Source organism: Sander lucioperca, chromosome 10 (assembly GCF_008315115.2).
Source record: "Sander lucioperca isolate FBNREF2018 chromosome 10, SLUC_FBN_1.2, whole genome shotgun sequence".
NCBI lineage: Eukaryota > Metazoa > Chordata > Actinopteri > Perciformes > Percidae > Sander > Sander lucioperca.
The window spans coordinates 24,150,717-24,164,018 of NC_050182.1; the positions used below are offsets into that span (position 1 = coordinate 24,150,717).

The following is a 13,302-nucleotide window of genomic DNA, read 5'->3' on the forward strand; positions in this document are numbered from 1 at the left end:
AAGTGCCGAGTCATCAGCGTACAAAAACAATTCACATGAACAGGAGTCTGCCATATCATTAATGTATGTTAAAAATAAGGACAGCCCAAGAATGCTTCCTTGTGGAACGCCACATTCAACTACACTAGGGTCAGACACCCCCCCCCCTCCCCCTACCACCAATTGTTCCCTCCCTGATAGGTAAGACCTAAACCACCTACAGGTGGAGCTGTCTGCCCCCAAGGCCTCAAGTTTGGCAATCAGTCTGTCATGATTCACTGTATCAAATGCTTTTTGAAGATCCAATAACACCATTCCACAGAGATTTCCACAATCTATTTCCCTGCGTATGGTGTCGGATAAATACAAAAGGCATGATTCAGTAGAATGTGACTTCCTGAATCCGGATTGAAATTTAAACATGAAGTTGTTTTTATTCATGTATTCATTGAATTGCTCATTGACCAACTTTTCAAAGATTTTTGAGACTGTGCACAAAATAGAGACTGGTCTGTAGTTACCAGGATCATGGCTGTTTCCCTTTTTAAAAAGGGGAACTACCTTGGCCCTCTTGAGGTCATTTGGGAAAACACCCAATTCAACATACAGGTTAAAAATATGGGAGATGTAAGGGGCTATTTGGGCAGAGGCATCTCATAAAAACCGAGGGGATAACCCATCTAACCCAGGGCACTTAGAGCAGTCTAGCTGCAAGAGCTTTTTTTCCATCTCCCCTATCTCAACCTTCCTTAAAGAAAATGAGTTGGGCAGTGCTCCAAGTTTATTATAGAATGATTTCACCCTATCTATGCTAAATAACCCAGAGGAAGGATGAAGATTTGAGACCAGCTTTTCTGCTATAGAAGTGAAGTAAGTATTAAAATGATTAGCAACCTCTTTCTTATTGAAATTCAGGACACCCTTAATTTTTAGTCCTGTGTTTCTTATCATTTGTCTTAGCGGCCCCCAATTCTTTTAAGGTCTTCCACAACTTTTTTGGGTTTTTCAGTAGTAGCATGTTACACTACTTTTTACCCGAAAAAGTAGTTACGTTACTGTAACGCGTTACTTTGTTACTATGCTATACTATGACTTTTTCTTATCACTTTTTTGACATACTATACTATGACTTTTTTTTATCACTTTTTTCTAAATGCTATAATATGACTTTTTTATTACTTTTTTCGACATACTATATACTATGACTTTTTTATCACTTTTTTCGACATGCTATACTTTTACTTTTTTATCACTTTTTTGACATACTATACAATGACTTTTTTATCACTTTTTTCGGAATACTATATACTATGACTTTTTTCAACATGACTTTTTATGACTTTTTATGACATAGCCTACTATACTAAGACTTTTTATGACTGTTTATGACATACTATACTACAGGCATATGCTTTTCACAATAAGAAAATCCTTTAATAAACTGAAAAACCAAGGATAGAGACAGGATTTGAACTCATAACCTTCAGGCTGTGGAACAGTTTATCTTCCAACAGAGCTATCATATATTAACAGATCATTTGCATGTTTAAGAGATTTGAAGGGGCAACAGAAGGAAAAGACAAATGTTTCTCTGCTGTTTGATGAAGGTGATGTTTCTTTCTTCTCAGCCTTGGAGATGGTCCAGTGGGGTATGACGCTGATTGACACCCAGGAGCTGTAGGTTCAAATCTGCCTAAGAGCCACACAGGAGTGTTTGTGATAGATGGATGTGGTTTCATTTGTGGTTTCATCATCAATTTCAACTTGCGAATTTTCAACATCGACTTCAACTTGTGAATTTCCAACATCGATTTCATCTATAACATCTATGACTTTTTTGACATACTATGCTGTGACTTTTTTTATGAGATTTTTACGACATACTATATTATGAGTTTTATGACTTTTTACGACATACTATACTATGACTATTTTACGACTTACTATACTATGACTTTTTATGAGATTTTCAAGATATACTATGACTTTTTATGACTTTTAGTGACATATTATACTAAGACTTTTTATGACTGTTAATGACATACTATATTATAGGCATATGCTTTTTACAATAAGAAAATCCTTTAATAAACAGAAAAACAAATGTCAGACACAGGATTTGAACTCACAACTTTCAGGCTATGACTTGTTATGATATTTTTACGACATACTATACTGTGACTTTTTATGACTTTTTATGACATACTATGATTATTTTACAACTTACTATACTATGACTTTTTATGAGATTTTTACAACATACTATGACTTTTTTTTTCCAACAATATCTTTATTGGATTTTTTACATAACAACCCTAGAGCTATGTGAAGGGATATTGTACAACAATATATCAAGTAGGTACCAGATCAGCCCATCCCACCCTCCCTCCCTCCCACTCACTCCACCCCTACAGGTCCGACCATACATTCCTACAGTGTGTACCAAGTCAAAAAAGTAAGAGTAAATACTAGCCTTCAGTATAACATAAAACAAACAAGCAAAAACCAAATTAGCCTAAAACAAAACTGTTGCAGAGAGGAAGTACCTAGCAGGGAGAGGTAGAAAATAAATTTAAAACTAATAAAAATAAAGCTAGAAACCGCACCAAATGTTGTATAAGCATGTTTAACCATCACCTGACATTATGTAAATATAAAAGAATTACTGTATTGTGGACTCCATGTCCACATATGCTAGAAAACCACCCCAGATCTTTTGAAACTCTCCAGGTTTACCCTTCAAATTATACATAATCTTTTCACTTGGTATGCATCATGTCAGTTCATTCGTCCATCTAGCAAATGTAGGTGGTGATACGTCTTTCCAATGCAAAGCTATACATTTGTTGGCTGTAATAAGGGCAATTCTAATAAATTTGAGTTGTTGACTATCATCATAGATGTGTCACTCAGGGGAATTACTCTTGGTTCTGCGGGGATGGTTAGTCCTGTAATATCATTAAGTGCTTTGAGTATAGACACCCAGTACAAATTAAGACAAGGGCAAGTCCAAAACATATGTACCAACGTTCCTATTCCCGATTTGCATCTTGGGCAAAACTGGGAGTACTGAGACTTTATTTTATGTTGTCTGTCAGGGGTATAATATGTTCTGTGAATAACATTGTATTGTGTAATTGTATGTCTAGAGTTAAAAGAAAAACACTGACTACTAGTACACAATGATTCCCAAACCCCTTCTTCAAAGTTACACTCCAGGTCTTCTTCCCATTTACATTTCACTCCTAGCTTTTCCCAGCCTATAATCAGAGAAATTCCTGAAAGGATATAAACCCCCTCACTCCCTGTTTACTACGCAAGTTTATCTAGAGGCTGCTCTTTTAATGGTTGAAGATGGCCACCTTGTTCGAAGATAACAAAGTGCCTAACCTGGAGGTATTTGAAAAAATTAGTCTGGGGTATTCCATACTGAGATGAGAGCCCTTCAAAAGTCTGAAGTCTTTAAACAAATTCCCAAAAGCTGTAATACCTTTTGTAAACCATAGGTTTGTAATACCATCTCTAAGGGCTCCAGGTAGAGAGGGATTGGAATGGAAAGGGGACTTGTCATAAATAGGTTGGATACAGCCCATTTTCTTCCAAATTTGCTGCCAGATCTTCTAAGTATGGACAATAACTGGGTTTGTTGTTGTAACCAAGAGAGAGCTAAGCGATCTGATATATGGGACTGATTCCAGTTTCACCTCTGTTAAATGGTTCTGTTCAATTTGTTTCCACTTAGGTGAATGGACTTGCACTGTTTCCCAGACCCATATTGCTCTAATTTGTGCTGCCCAATAGAAACGCTCAAAATTGGGGACTTTCAGTCCACCTTTTTCTAGAGGGTTTTTCAGAGTTGTCAGCTTTATCCTGGGTGGTTTGTTTCTCCATATAAACTGTGTGATGCAAAGGTTGAGTTGTTTAAAAAATTGCTTCGGGACAGGAATTGGTAACATCTGGAAAAGATACAAATATTTTGGTAATACATTCATTTTTATGCAATTAACACGCCCGATTAAAGACAAAGGTAAATCATTCCATCTCTTACAGCCCTCTTTGTCTTTTTTAGTAATGGTGTATAGTTAAGGGAGAATTAATTATACTCTTAATTTGGAATTTTAAGTCCAAGGTAGGTAATGTGATTCGGGCTCCATTGAAACATAGTATCAGGAGGGTCAGCTTTAGCTTTGGTGTTCAGGGGCATGACAACACTTTTATTTATATTGATCTTATAGCCAGATATTTTGTCAGTATGTCCATAAGAGCTGGGATAGATTAATCTGGACTTGAGAGGTATACCAATATATTGTCCGCATATAGCGACAAAGTATGAATTCAGTTACCCATTTGTATACCATGAATGACTGGGTTAGACCTTATAGCCGTAGCTAGCGGTTCAATCGCGATAGCAAATAATAGAGGCGAAAGGCAACAGCCTTGTCTAGTGCTACGTGATAGAACAAATCTGGCTGAAATGTCTTTGTTAGTTTGTATAAATACAAACTCCTACAAATTTGTGTGATACTGCAACGCATGGGTTTTGGTCAGACTTGAAGCTGTAAATTATGTTAAAAAATAATCGTACATTGTCAACTGATGATCTATTCTGAATGAAGCCTGTTTGGTCCATGCTGATAACGTCAGGAAGTACTTTTTCAAGTCGTGGAGCAAGGACTTTAGAATAGGGTGACCAGACGTCCCGGGTTTCCGGGGACAGTCCCCGGTTTCGGTGACCTGTACCCGGCTGGAGCTGTCCCTGGAAATGTCCCCGGTTTTCACTGTGACTGACAGACCCGAAATTGGAATAAAAGAAAGAAAACATTGACCAAACGCGCACCCTAAACGTACATGTGCCCATATTTTACGATGCTAAAATTACTGTTTATTTACATGGAGTCTGGTTTAGCGAACGCAATTTCGCGAACTTTTTATGTTTAAAAAAAGGATCTTACTCTTTAACAGAAAGGTCGACCTCCTTAGAAATCCTTTCCATAATGTTGTCGGACTCTTAAATATTAATTTGAGCCTGTCAGTGGCAAAACGAGCACTTTTATGAACGTAAATACAAGCTGGACAATTGTCCTATTAACTTACATTGTAGATTGTTTCGCCGTTTCCGACTGCAGCAATCTCGTTTAATACTGGACCAATGTCAAAGGAAAATATTTCCTCAATAGTTTTAATTGTATCCGATACTCAATGAGCTGTTGCAGAAACAAGCCCAGCGTGAAGCAATAAAGCAAAAGCTGTCAGATAAATGTAGTGCAGTAAACATTGCAACATTTCCCTCTGAGGTGTAGTAGCAGCAGGGGCGATTCTAAGATCAGACCTTTAGGGGGGCTCAGCCCCTAATGAGAATGTGACACGGATATAGTGCATGCAAAAGTGTTAATCTGCGGCATGAAATCACCATTTTTTTCACAACCGCACTCCTGCTCTCCCTCTGACAGATAGAGACTCAGCCAAAGGCGTGAGTCTGGCACAACCACCTCAACCAGAATCTAAGCTTTCCAATGATATTAGCGCCAGTTGCTGTGACAAATGGTTTGCGAGAAAATTAACATTGAACTTACATGAAATTTTATCATATTTGCATTCTGCATACATCTCTGCACACCCATTACTCTCTGTGAAATATCTCACAAACTCTTCACTCAACACATGCATCGGTACAACAAGCGGTTCCCGAGTAACCCGGTTTTGAAATTGCAACAAAATTTCTACATGGTCTCCAACTATAGGCACAAATTATAATGTATTTTCATGTAAACTATTTATGTCAGCATAGACATTTTTGTAAATTGCTTAGCCAGTGTATCCCACCATAATGGTTATTATATTGCCAGATTCCAGACAATCCCACTTACTTATATATATTCCACTTACAAATATGAATATATATTTCTACTGGTATGCTTCCTAGTGACATTAATGCAAAAATATGAAGAAGAAACTATTCCACCTGTGTGTGCATGGTTAAAATTTTGAATTGCAAAATAGTTCAGGCTACAGCACAAGTATTTCCATCAATAGATAAGAATAATCAAGTCTAACCTCTGAATTTCTTTTCAAAGTGCACCAGATTGATGCATTTAAATGTTAAAATAGACAACATTTTCTTACAGGGGAGCATGCCCATGGATCCCCCTAGGGGGCCCTGGGGTGTCCCCGTTTTAAGTTTACAAAGATAAAAACATTACCTGTTTGGGAGTATTTACGCTTCTGAGCTGAAAATGTCCCTGGATTTTGTCTCAGAAATCTGGTCACCTTACTTTAGAAACATTTTTATATTCACTGGGCAAGATTGAAATAGGCCTGTATGAGCTGCAGAGTTTAGGATCCTTCCCTGGTTTCGGTAAAACAATAATCTACTATGACTTTTTATGACATACAATACGCTTTTCACAATAAGAGAATCCTTTAATAAACAGAAAAGCAAATGGAGACATGTGATTTGAACTCCCAACTTTCAGGGTGTGGAACAGTTTCTCTTCCAACAGTGCTATCAGGTATTAACAGATTATCTGCATGTTTGAGAGGTTTTAAGGGGCATCAGAAGCAAAAGACAAACGTTTCTCTGCAGGTTGATGAAGGTGATGTTTCTTTCTTCTCAGACTCGGAGATGGTCCAGTGGCGAATGACGCTGACTGACACCCAGGAGATGTGGTTCAAACCCGCTTAAGGTAAGCCACACAGGAGTGTTTGTGAGGGATAGATGTGGTTTCATCATAGATTTCAACATTGATTTTAACTTCGATCAATTTCATCTATAACATCTATGACTTTTTATGACTTTTTTGACATACTATACTATGATTTTTTTATGAAATTTTTACGACATACTATACTATGAGTTTTATGACTTTTTTACAACATACTATACTATGACTTTTTTATGTCATACTATCGTATGACTTTTTTGACATACTATACTATGACATAGAAATAAGATGACGTGCCTTAAGTCTTTGTCATGCCTGGAGAATGACGAATACCTTAACACAAAACAAGCATCCTATTTTTATGTGATATTTCAAAAAGCTTACTGTAGATAAGCACATCACATAATGTTAAATAAGCTATTAGTGTTTTGGTTATTGCATAAACAGTTCACTGTTGATGACTTTGATCTTGGGTTATCTGTAAAACATTGGGGCAAGACTTTCCTGTATATATTTATAATATAAGTTTAACCAAAAAAATGGACTTCAGTCATGGCTGCTGTTCAAATGATCACATTTCATATTTGAACTTGCATTGTTTTGATGCAAAGCTATAAAAGGGAGGAAAACAGAAAATAAGGTAAGTCATCCCTTAGACAGTGAAAATCCTGGATACATTTTATGCACATGTAGTACAATTGTGTATTTTTTTATTTTTACATTTAGCCTGGTTATAATGTATTTTTCCGTTGGAGAACATAAAGTGTGCAGGGTTTGATTCCAACAACAAATAATATCTTTCTGATCAGTTTTAATTAGTGAGATCAGCTGTTAAACCTTTAGCTGGGATGAAAACATGAAAACTTGCAGACATCCAGGCTGTTATTTATTCTCTTTCACTTCATACATACTCAAACACATGCACACACACACACAGACTGATACTTTCAGTCTTACTGTTACAAAGCGCTGGGTGGAATATTATGTCATTTTCAAAGAAGCAAGTGCAGCAAAACAGATCTTTGTCTTGATTTCGTTTTTACTAAGGCGTCAGTGAGTGTGATTCCATTCAACTTTAACAAAACAATACTGCAGTATCCTTTGCATAGAAGAGGTCCTGCCTTACTGTAATTGTGCTGTGTTTGTGTGCACCTTTAATTTCATCTGAATTCAAATAATGCTACAAGACAATGTAGATTTTTGACTTTCTTTTACATTTGCAAAAACCTGTTGCTGAGATACTTTGGATCCACATGCATCACAGATACCCAGTCATGTTTGCATCTTCAACTTCACAGCGCTGAACATAATGTTGACTTAACACAATTTTAAATATTTCTCAGCAGATCAGCATTTTTCTAATCTATGCTCTGCTTCCTCTGCCAGTAAAACTCAGTGGAACATTGCATTTCATCACCTACACATATGTGATATAATCATATCAGTTATTGAAATTAAACCACAGCAGTGTTTACAATAAGTCAGAATGCCTGAAGCCTTAGTTTTCTAAACAATTTGAAACTAAAAATTGCGTCTGTGGCAAGAGCAGATGTAATACATAATGAGAGCTTGATGCAGGAACAAACTACTCATGTGCTGAACTTCTACAGAAGCAATCTGATTTGACTATTTTCCAACTCATCCTATTAACATAATCATCTGCATTCCCTCAAGCTCAAAGCTCAATTGTTTCCATATGAGGGGCATTTTCCTTCACATTACCTCCACCTCATATTCAGATACAGTGGAGGTGATTAAACATCAGCTGTGGGAAAGACCACCTCACAATGACTGACACACACACATGCCCCCAATACTGAGCTTCACAGCTACAGTTTGAACTGGGTTTTTTGTGTGACAAAGCCACAACAAAAATAAATATGACACTGATTTTAATTTGTTTGGCATGATGAGGAAGTTCTGGGTGGGATGAGATGAAAAGGATTTAAGAAAAGCAGTTCTGTACTTTCACCCACACATTCTCAGGTGTATCTATCCATCTGTGTGACTGTGAGTCTATCTCTTTATGTGTCTTTCTATGTATCTATCTAGCTCTGCTAACACACATGTTTTCCTTTTTTAATTACAGTTTGTTAAAATGTCTACAAATTAAATTTGAAAATGCAAAATCACCTGAAATATGAGCTGTAATATATCAATGTAATTCTTGTTTTTTAATTGTACATTTTTTTTACTGAAAGGCAGTCCTGTGTCACAACCCAAATCTTTATAGATAGATAGATAGATAGACTGTGTTTTATATTGTCCTCAATTGTCTGTTTATACTGTATACCTAGATAGATAGATAGATAGATAGATAGATAGATAGATAGATAGATAGATAGATAGATAGATAGATACTTTATTCATCCCGAAGGAAATTTTAGGATCCAGTAGCTTAGACAACCTTAACACAACAAACACATATACACACACATATATCACACATACATAAGAATAAAAATAAAAATAAAAATCACGCACAGAAATGCAATGACCTGTCTCCACTAATACCCACAGGAAGAGTTATAGTTGTTGACAAACACATTGATAATATTTGCTTGCAACTACATAAGTGTGTCGTAAATGATTAGTAAATCTTCATATACTGCTTATAAATGCCAAATGGGAGTTATTAATTATGGCAATGCATATTGAAAACACAAACAGGGCTAGCACCAGTTGTAAAACAAACATTTCTCTATTTACATCAACTTATATTTCCCAATCTTAAAATATTTATAATGAAATGTTGCAATGAAATGCAATGCTATGTTAACATCTAGGCTATCAAACAAAAAATTGACTGGCAGTGTAGGCCTGTTTCTACTGCAGCAACAATATAAGAATTGACGAAAAGGAAAACAAAGAAGTGAGAATGGAGGTGATGATTCACTTTCACAAATATCCACAAGAACACATAACATGCTCCTGAATGGCCTCATTCGCATCATACTGACAATGATGATGATGATGATGATGATGATGAGTTTTGATGAGAGCTGTGCGTTTACCAGTGGTTGTAGACGCAAGTGACTGGCAGTGACGGAGGAGGAGCGACATGGTGGTTTGGCGTTTGCAGTTTTGCCATTTCAATTTCAAAGCAACATGTGGAGCTTCCGTGAATGATACTGAAGTGATTTGTAAACAAGTAACATTCACTGCCATATGGAGAATTATTGTAAAGTAGCTTACAACTCATTTGGTGAAGAAGCATCTCTAAAAAGGAACTGTTTTGAAGTACAAATACAGTATGTCTAACTGTAGATGCTACATGGTCTTATACTGTGCTTTTATCTTGTGTAAGCATTTGGCTTGCAAATTGAATAATGTTACATATTGTTACACAATTTATTTGATGTGAAGGAGGAAACAGAATTAAGTAGAGAGAATCCGTGGGAGGAAGTGGGTCTCCCTGTTTACATCTCTGTCTCACAGTTTCCAGGCTGACAAAGACAGACCGCATCAAAGCCTGGCTTGTAGCTGAAGTCACATGAACAGCAGAGGAACTACCAAACACTTCCCCTATCAGCACCCACGGGCTCATATATATACCTACCTCATCGACCCATTTCACACAAAAACATCAGAGAGCACGTCAAGCAAAGACAGACTGTAGGAAGTAAAAAACAGAGCAGGGAAAAGAGATTGAAATTTAAATGTAATTTGTGTAAACATTTTAACAAACAAATAAAAAAACAAAAAGATGCTGTTGGAGTATTTCATCTTTGGGCTGATTACCTTTCTTATGCCAGGTAAATATATATATTTTTTTTATCATAATGTTTGTAACTTTGGGTGATAAAATCTAAATCAGACTTTTGCACAGTTTCTTTCTAAACTGAATGTTTTCATGTTTCTTCCCCAGGGGCTCAAAGTGAGGAAACGGAGGTGTTTGCTGAAGCAGGCTCTCAGGCTGTACTACCCTGTAAATGTAACCCTTCGTCCCCCTTTATCCCCTCCATCGTGTGGAGTAAAGCCAACAAAGGGTAAGACTTAACTTTTTGTTTGCTGCTTCTGCTTATTTACATTTTTCCCCTCAATGCTTTATCAATCCAGCTCCAAACACCCACAAATCCCTCAATTCCCCACCGCCATTCTTACCATCCCTCCTTCAACTTCAAACTTGTATCTACATGCTGATGACTCTAGATTGTATGTGGCACCTTTGCGTCCACAGCACTGTTTGGAGAAAGCAAAAGAGCGGTCTGCAGTACTGGGGCTCTAGCTGGTCATCAAAAGGCACCCAACGCATACAATGCCCCCACGGCCAGTTTGAGAGAGGCAATTTCAACCTGCAAATCAACAACGTGATGGGGGAGGATGGAGGAGTTTACTCCTGCAGGGTGGAACACAGAGACCAGGTCACTGTAAACGTGGTCATACTCAGAATCATTGAAGGTAAGAAAAATACATGAAGCCTTAAGAACCCCAGATGTTTTGACTGCCTAAATGGTGGTTTTCTTTACTGCACCGCAACAACTACATGACAACTTAATAAGTATTGATAAGCACAGACTGAGCATGCCAAGACTCATGATAATTCCATCAATTACTGATGATGTTTAACTTTTTTTTAGCTGCAATTATTCATAAAAAAATCATTACAGAATATCAAATTTAGACTTTACACACTCATGATTCTTTACATCTGTTTCTGAAATTAGCTGTAATATATCTCTATAATCTCATCCTTGCCTGTATCCTTTACAGTGTCCGTCTCTTCATCGATTTCCATATGGGGGAACGATGTTTCGATTAGCTGCAACGTGACCCCTTGGCCTTACGGAGCCTCTGTGCATTGGATGTTGAACAACAGTCCATTTGTGCCTCAGACTGAAAATGCCTCAAACAAAGATACCGCTAAAAGTGTTGTGAGGGAAAAGGCAACAGCAAGACTGACAGGAAACTGGACCTGTGTCATGGACTACAAGGGCAAAGAGGGTCGAGCTTCGGCAGCTCTGACTGTGAAGGGTAAGATTTAAGACTTAAAGATATGTAGAAAACTGTATTATCTCAAGAAATAAAGCTGTTTGGTTTGTATTTTTCTCTTAACCTCTGCTCTTTCACTCCTTTTCTCTCACAGGAATTATCCACCCATCTAAAGACAATACTCAAGTGTATGCTGCCTTGGCATCTGCAGTCACACTCCCCTGTGTGTTCTCCCCTGGTTTGATCCCCTCTAATCTAGCCTGGGAGAAACTGAAACCTGAGTATCTTTTTAAACCTGCTCCCAGTCGCCTTCCTGCCTCTTTCTCTCAATCCCCATTCTCTCAGCGACCCTTCGATAAATCTGCCACTTTGAAAGAAGTTGGGTTTGGGGATGAGGGCAGGTACAGATGCTCTGGCACCATTGAAGGACAACGGTTGACTCGAAATATGCAGCTTGTCGTTGCCAAAAGTATGTTAACATGGATTCAGTTTAAGCTTGAGTATCTTTTTTTTTTACCATCAACAACACATTTAAATTTCTTGTTTTTCTCTCAGTTGATAGCCTGTCAAAGAAAACAGGCTCTGTGACGCTGACCTGCCAACTGACCGACACGAGCAAAGTCACCGACTATGAGTGGGTTCATGTGATCTATGACCTCAATGGCACCCAGTCAGTTAGGTCCATCCAGAAGGGGAAGACCCTGAGCATAAGCAAGGTATCCGAGGAGAACCAGGGTGAATGGACATGTCGTTTCTATGGAAAAGAGGGCATTTTGGGAAATGTAACATACCACATTCAACTAATGAGTAAGTAGATTTTTTTTCTATTTATGATGTATGAAATAAATGTACTCAAAATATACCAACATACTGGATTGATGCCCATGCAAAATGTCATATTGTGCCTTTATCTGACTGTTTTCATATTGTTTTCCCTCACAGGTGGTCTGAGCGGACAAAAGTCTTCTGGTGGCTCACGTAACACCGCTGCTGTGGTCGGTCTTGGCTTTCTCCTCCTTGTTCTGCTGCTGATTTTGGCTCAGATGTACAAGAACCACCAAAGGGTAAATATCTAGTTCACAGCACTTTCCAAATGTCTTATTAATATTGTATTTTTCCATGAAAGATGCAAAATCTTGAAATTATGTCTTTGTTTTGAGATAAGTCACTTGATTCCAGAAAATGCTTTGCGTGAGTTTCGCTGGAAAGAAATGACCTCATCTCATTTAACGATTTCTCATATTATATGGAAAATGTGTTTTTAAAAAATGAATACAAAATATGAAATGGTTGTTGAAATTGTGATACATATATGTGCACAATCATACATCAGACAACATTATATCACTTTGCAAATTTTTTTTCCTCAGAGGAAAAGGATCTGTCAGTACCCTGCGCTGGAGACCATTGTTCATACAGTCTCCAATGAGCGGGAGGCGAGGAACCAATTGAAAAAGTAAAGACACATTAAAGCAAAATGCAGAAGGATCGCAGGAAAGATCTCACAGTGCTAAATTGGAGTGAGCTCTATCTTTTTTATGCATGCAATATGTTGGGAGACTTTTGTTTGCACAATTTTTGTAAATAGAGTATTTTCAGAGCAGACATTGTAGCAGTATTGTTGTTGAATTTGAAATGTGTATTATCCTATTTGAGTTGTATCTGTTTTTAAAATGATTCTACTGTAGGTGAAGATTTGTTTATATTGAGAATAAAATGTTTCACAAAT

The 13,302-nt window shown here is 37.3% G+C and overlaps 1 protein-coding gene across 2 annotated transcripts; it reads left to right on the forward strand.

The window, feature by feature from the left end:
* Nucleotides 1-2,527: 2,527 nt before the first annotated feature.
* On the forward strand, nucleotides 2,528-13,265 carry LOC116049702. 2 transcript variants are annotated; one of them, XM_031299611.2, is made up of 10 exons: nucleotides 2,528-2,538; nucleotides 3,891-3,895; nucleotides 10,275-10,396; nucleotides 10,510-10,630; nucleotides 10,822-11,042; nucleotides 11,355-11,615; nucleotides 11,728-12,042; nucleotides 12,129-12,380; nucleotides 12,516-12,637; nucleotides 12,944-13,265. In XM_031299611.2, exons 3-10 carry the CDS (start codon nucleotides 10,348-10,350, stop codon nucleotides 13,031-13,033), a joined length of 1,431 nt encoding a protein of 476 aa, XP_031155471.1. In that variant the 5' UTR covers nucleotides 2,528-2,538; nucleotides 3,891-3,895; nucleotides 10,275-10,347; the 3' UTR covers nucleotides 13,034-13,265. The 2 variants fall into 2 exon arrangements, with proteins under 2 accessions (XP_031155471.1, XP_031155470.1); XM_031299610.2 differs by lacking the exons at nucleotides 2,528-2,538; nucleotides 3,891-3,895 and having other exon boundaries at nucleotides 10,175-10,396.
* Nucleotides 13,266-13,302: the final 37 nt, after the last annotated feature.

Coding starts and splice junctions, on each gene's coding strand:
- LOC116049702 (XM_031299611.2), top strand. CDS start 10,348: ATGCTGTTGGAGTATTTCATCTTTGGGCTGATTACCTTTCTTATGCCA. Junction 11,616..11,727: donor GGCAGCTCTGACTGTGAAGG/GTAAGATTTAAG, acceptor TTTCTCTCACAG/GAATTATCCACCCATCTAAA. Junction 12,638..12,943: donor TGTACAAGAACCACCAAAGG/GTAAATATCTAG, acceptor TTTTTTCCTCAG/AGGAAAAGGATCTGTCAGTA.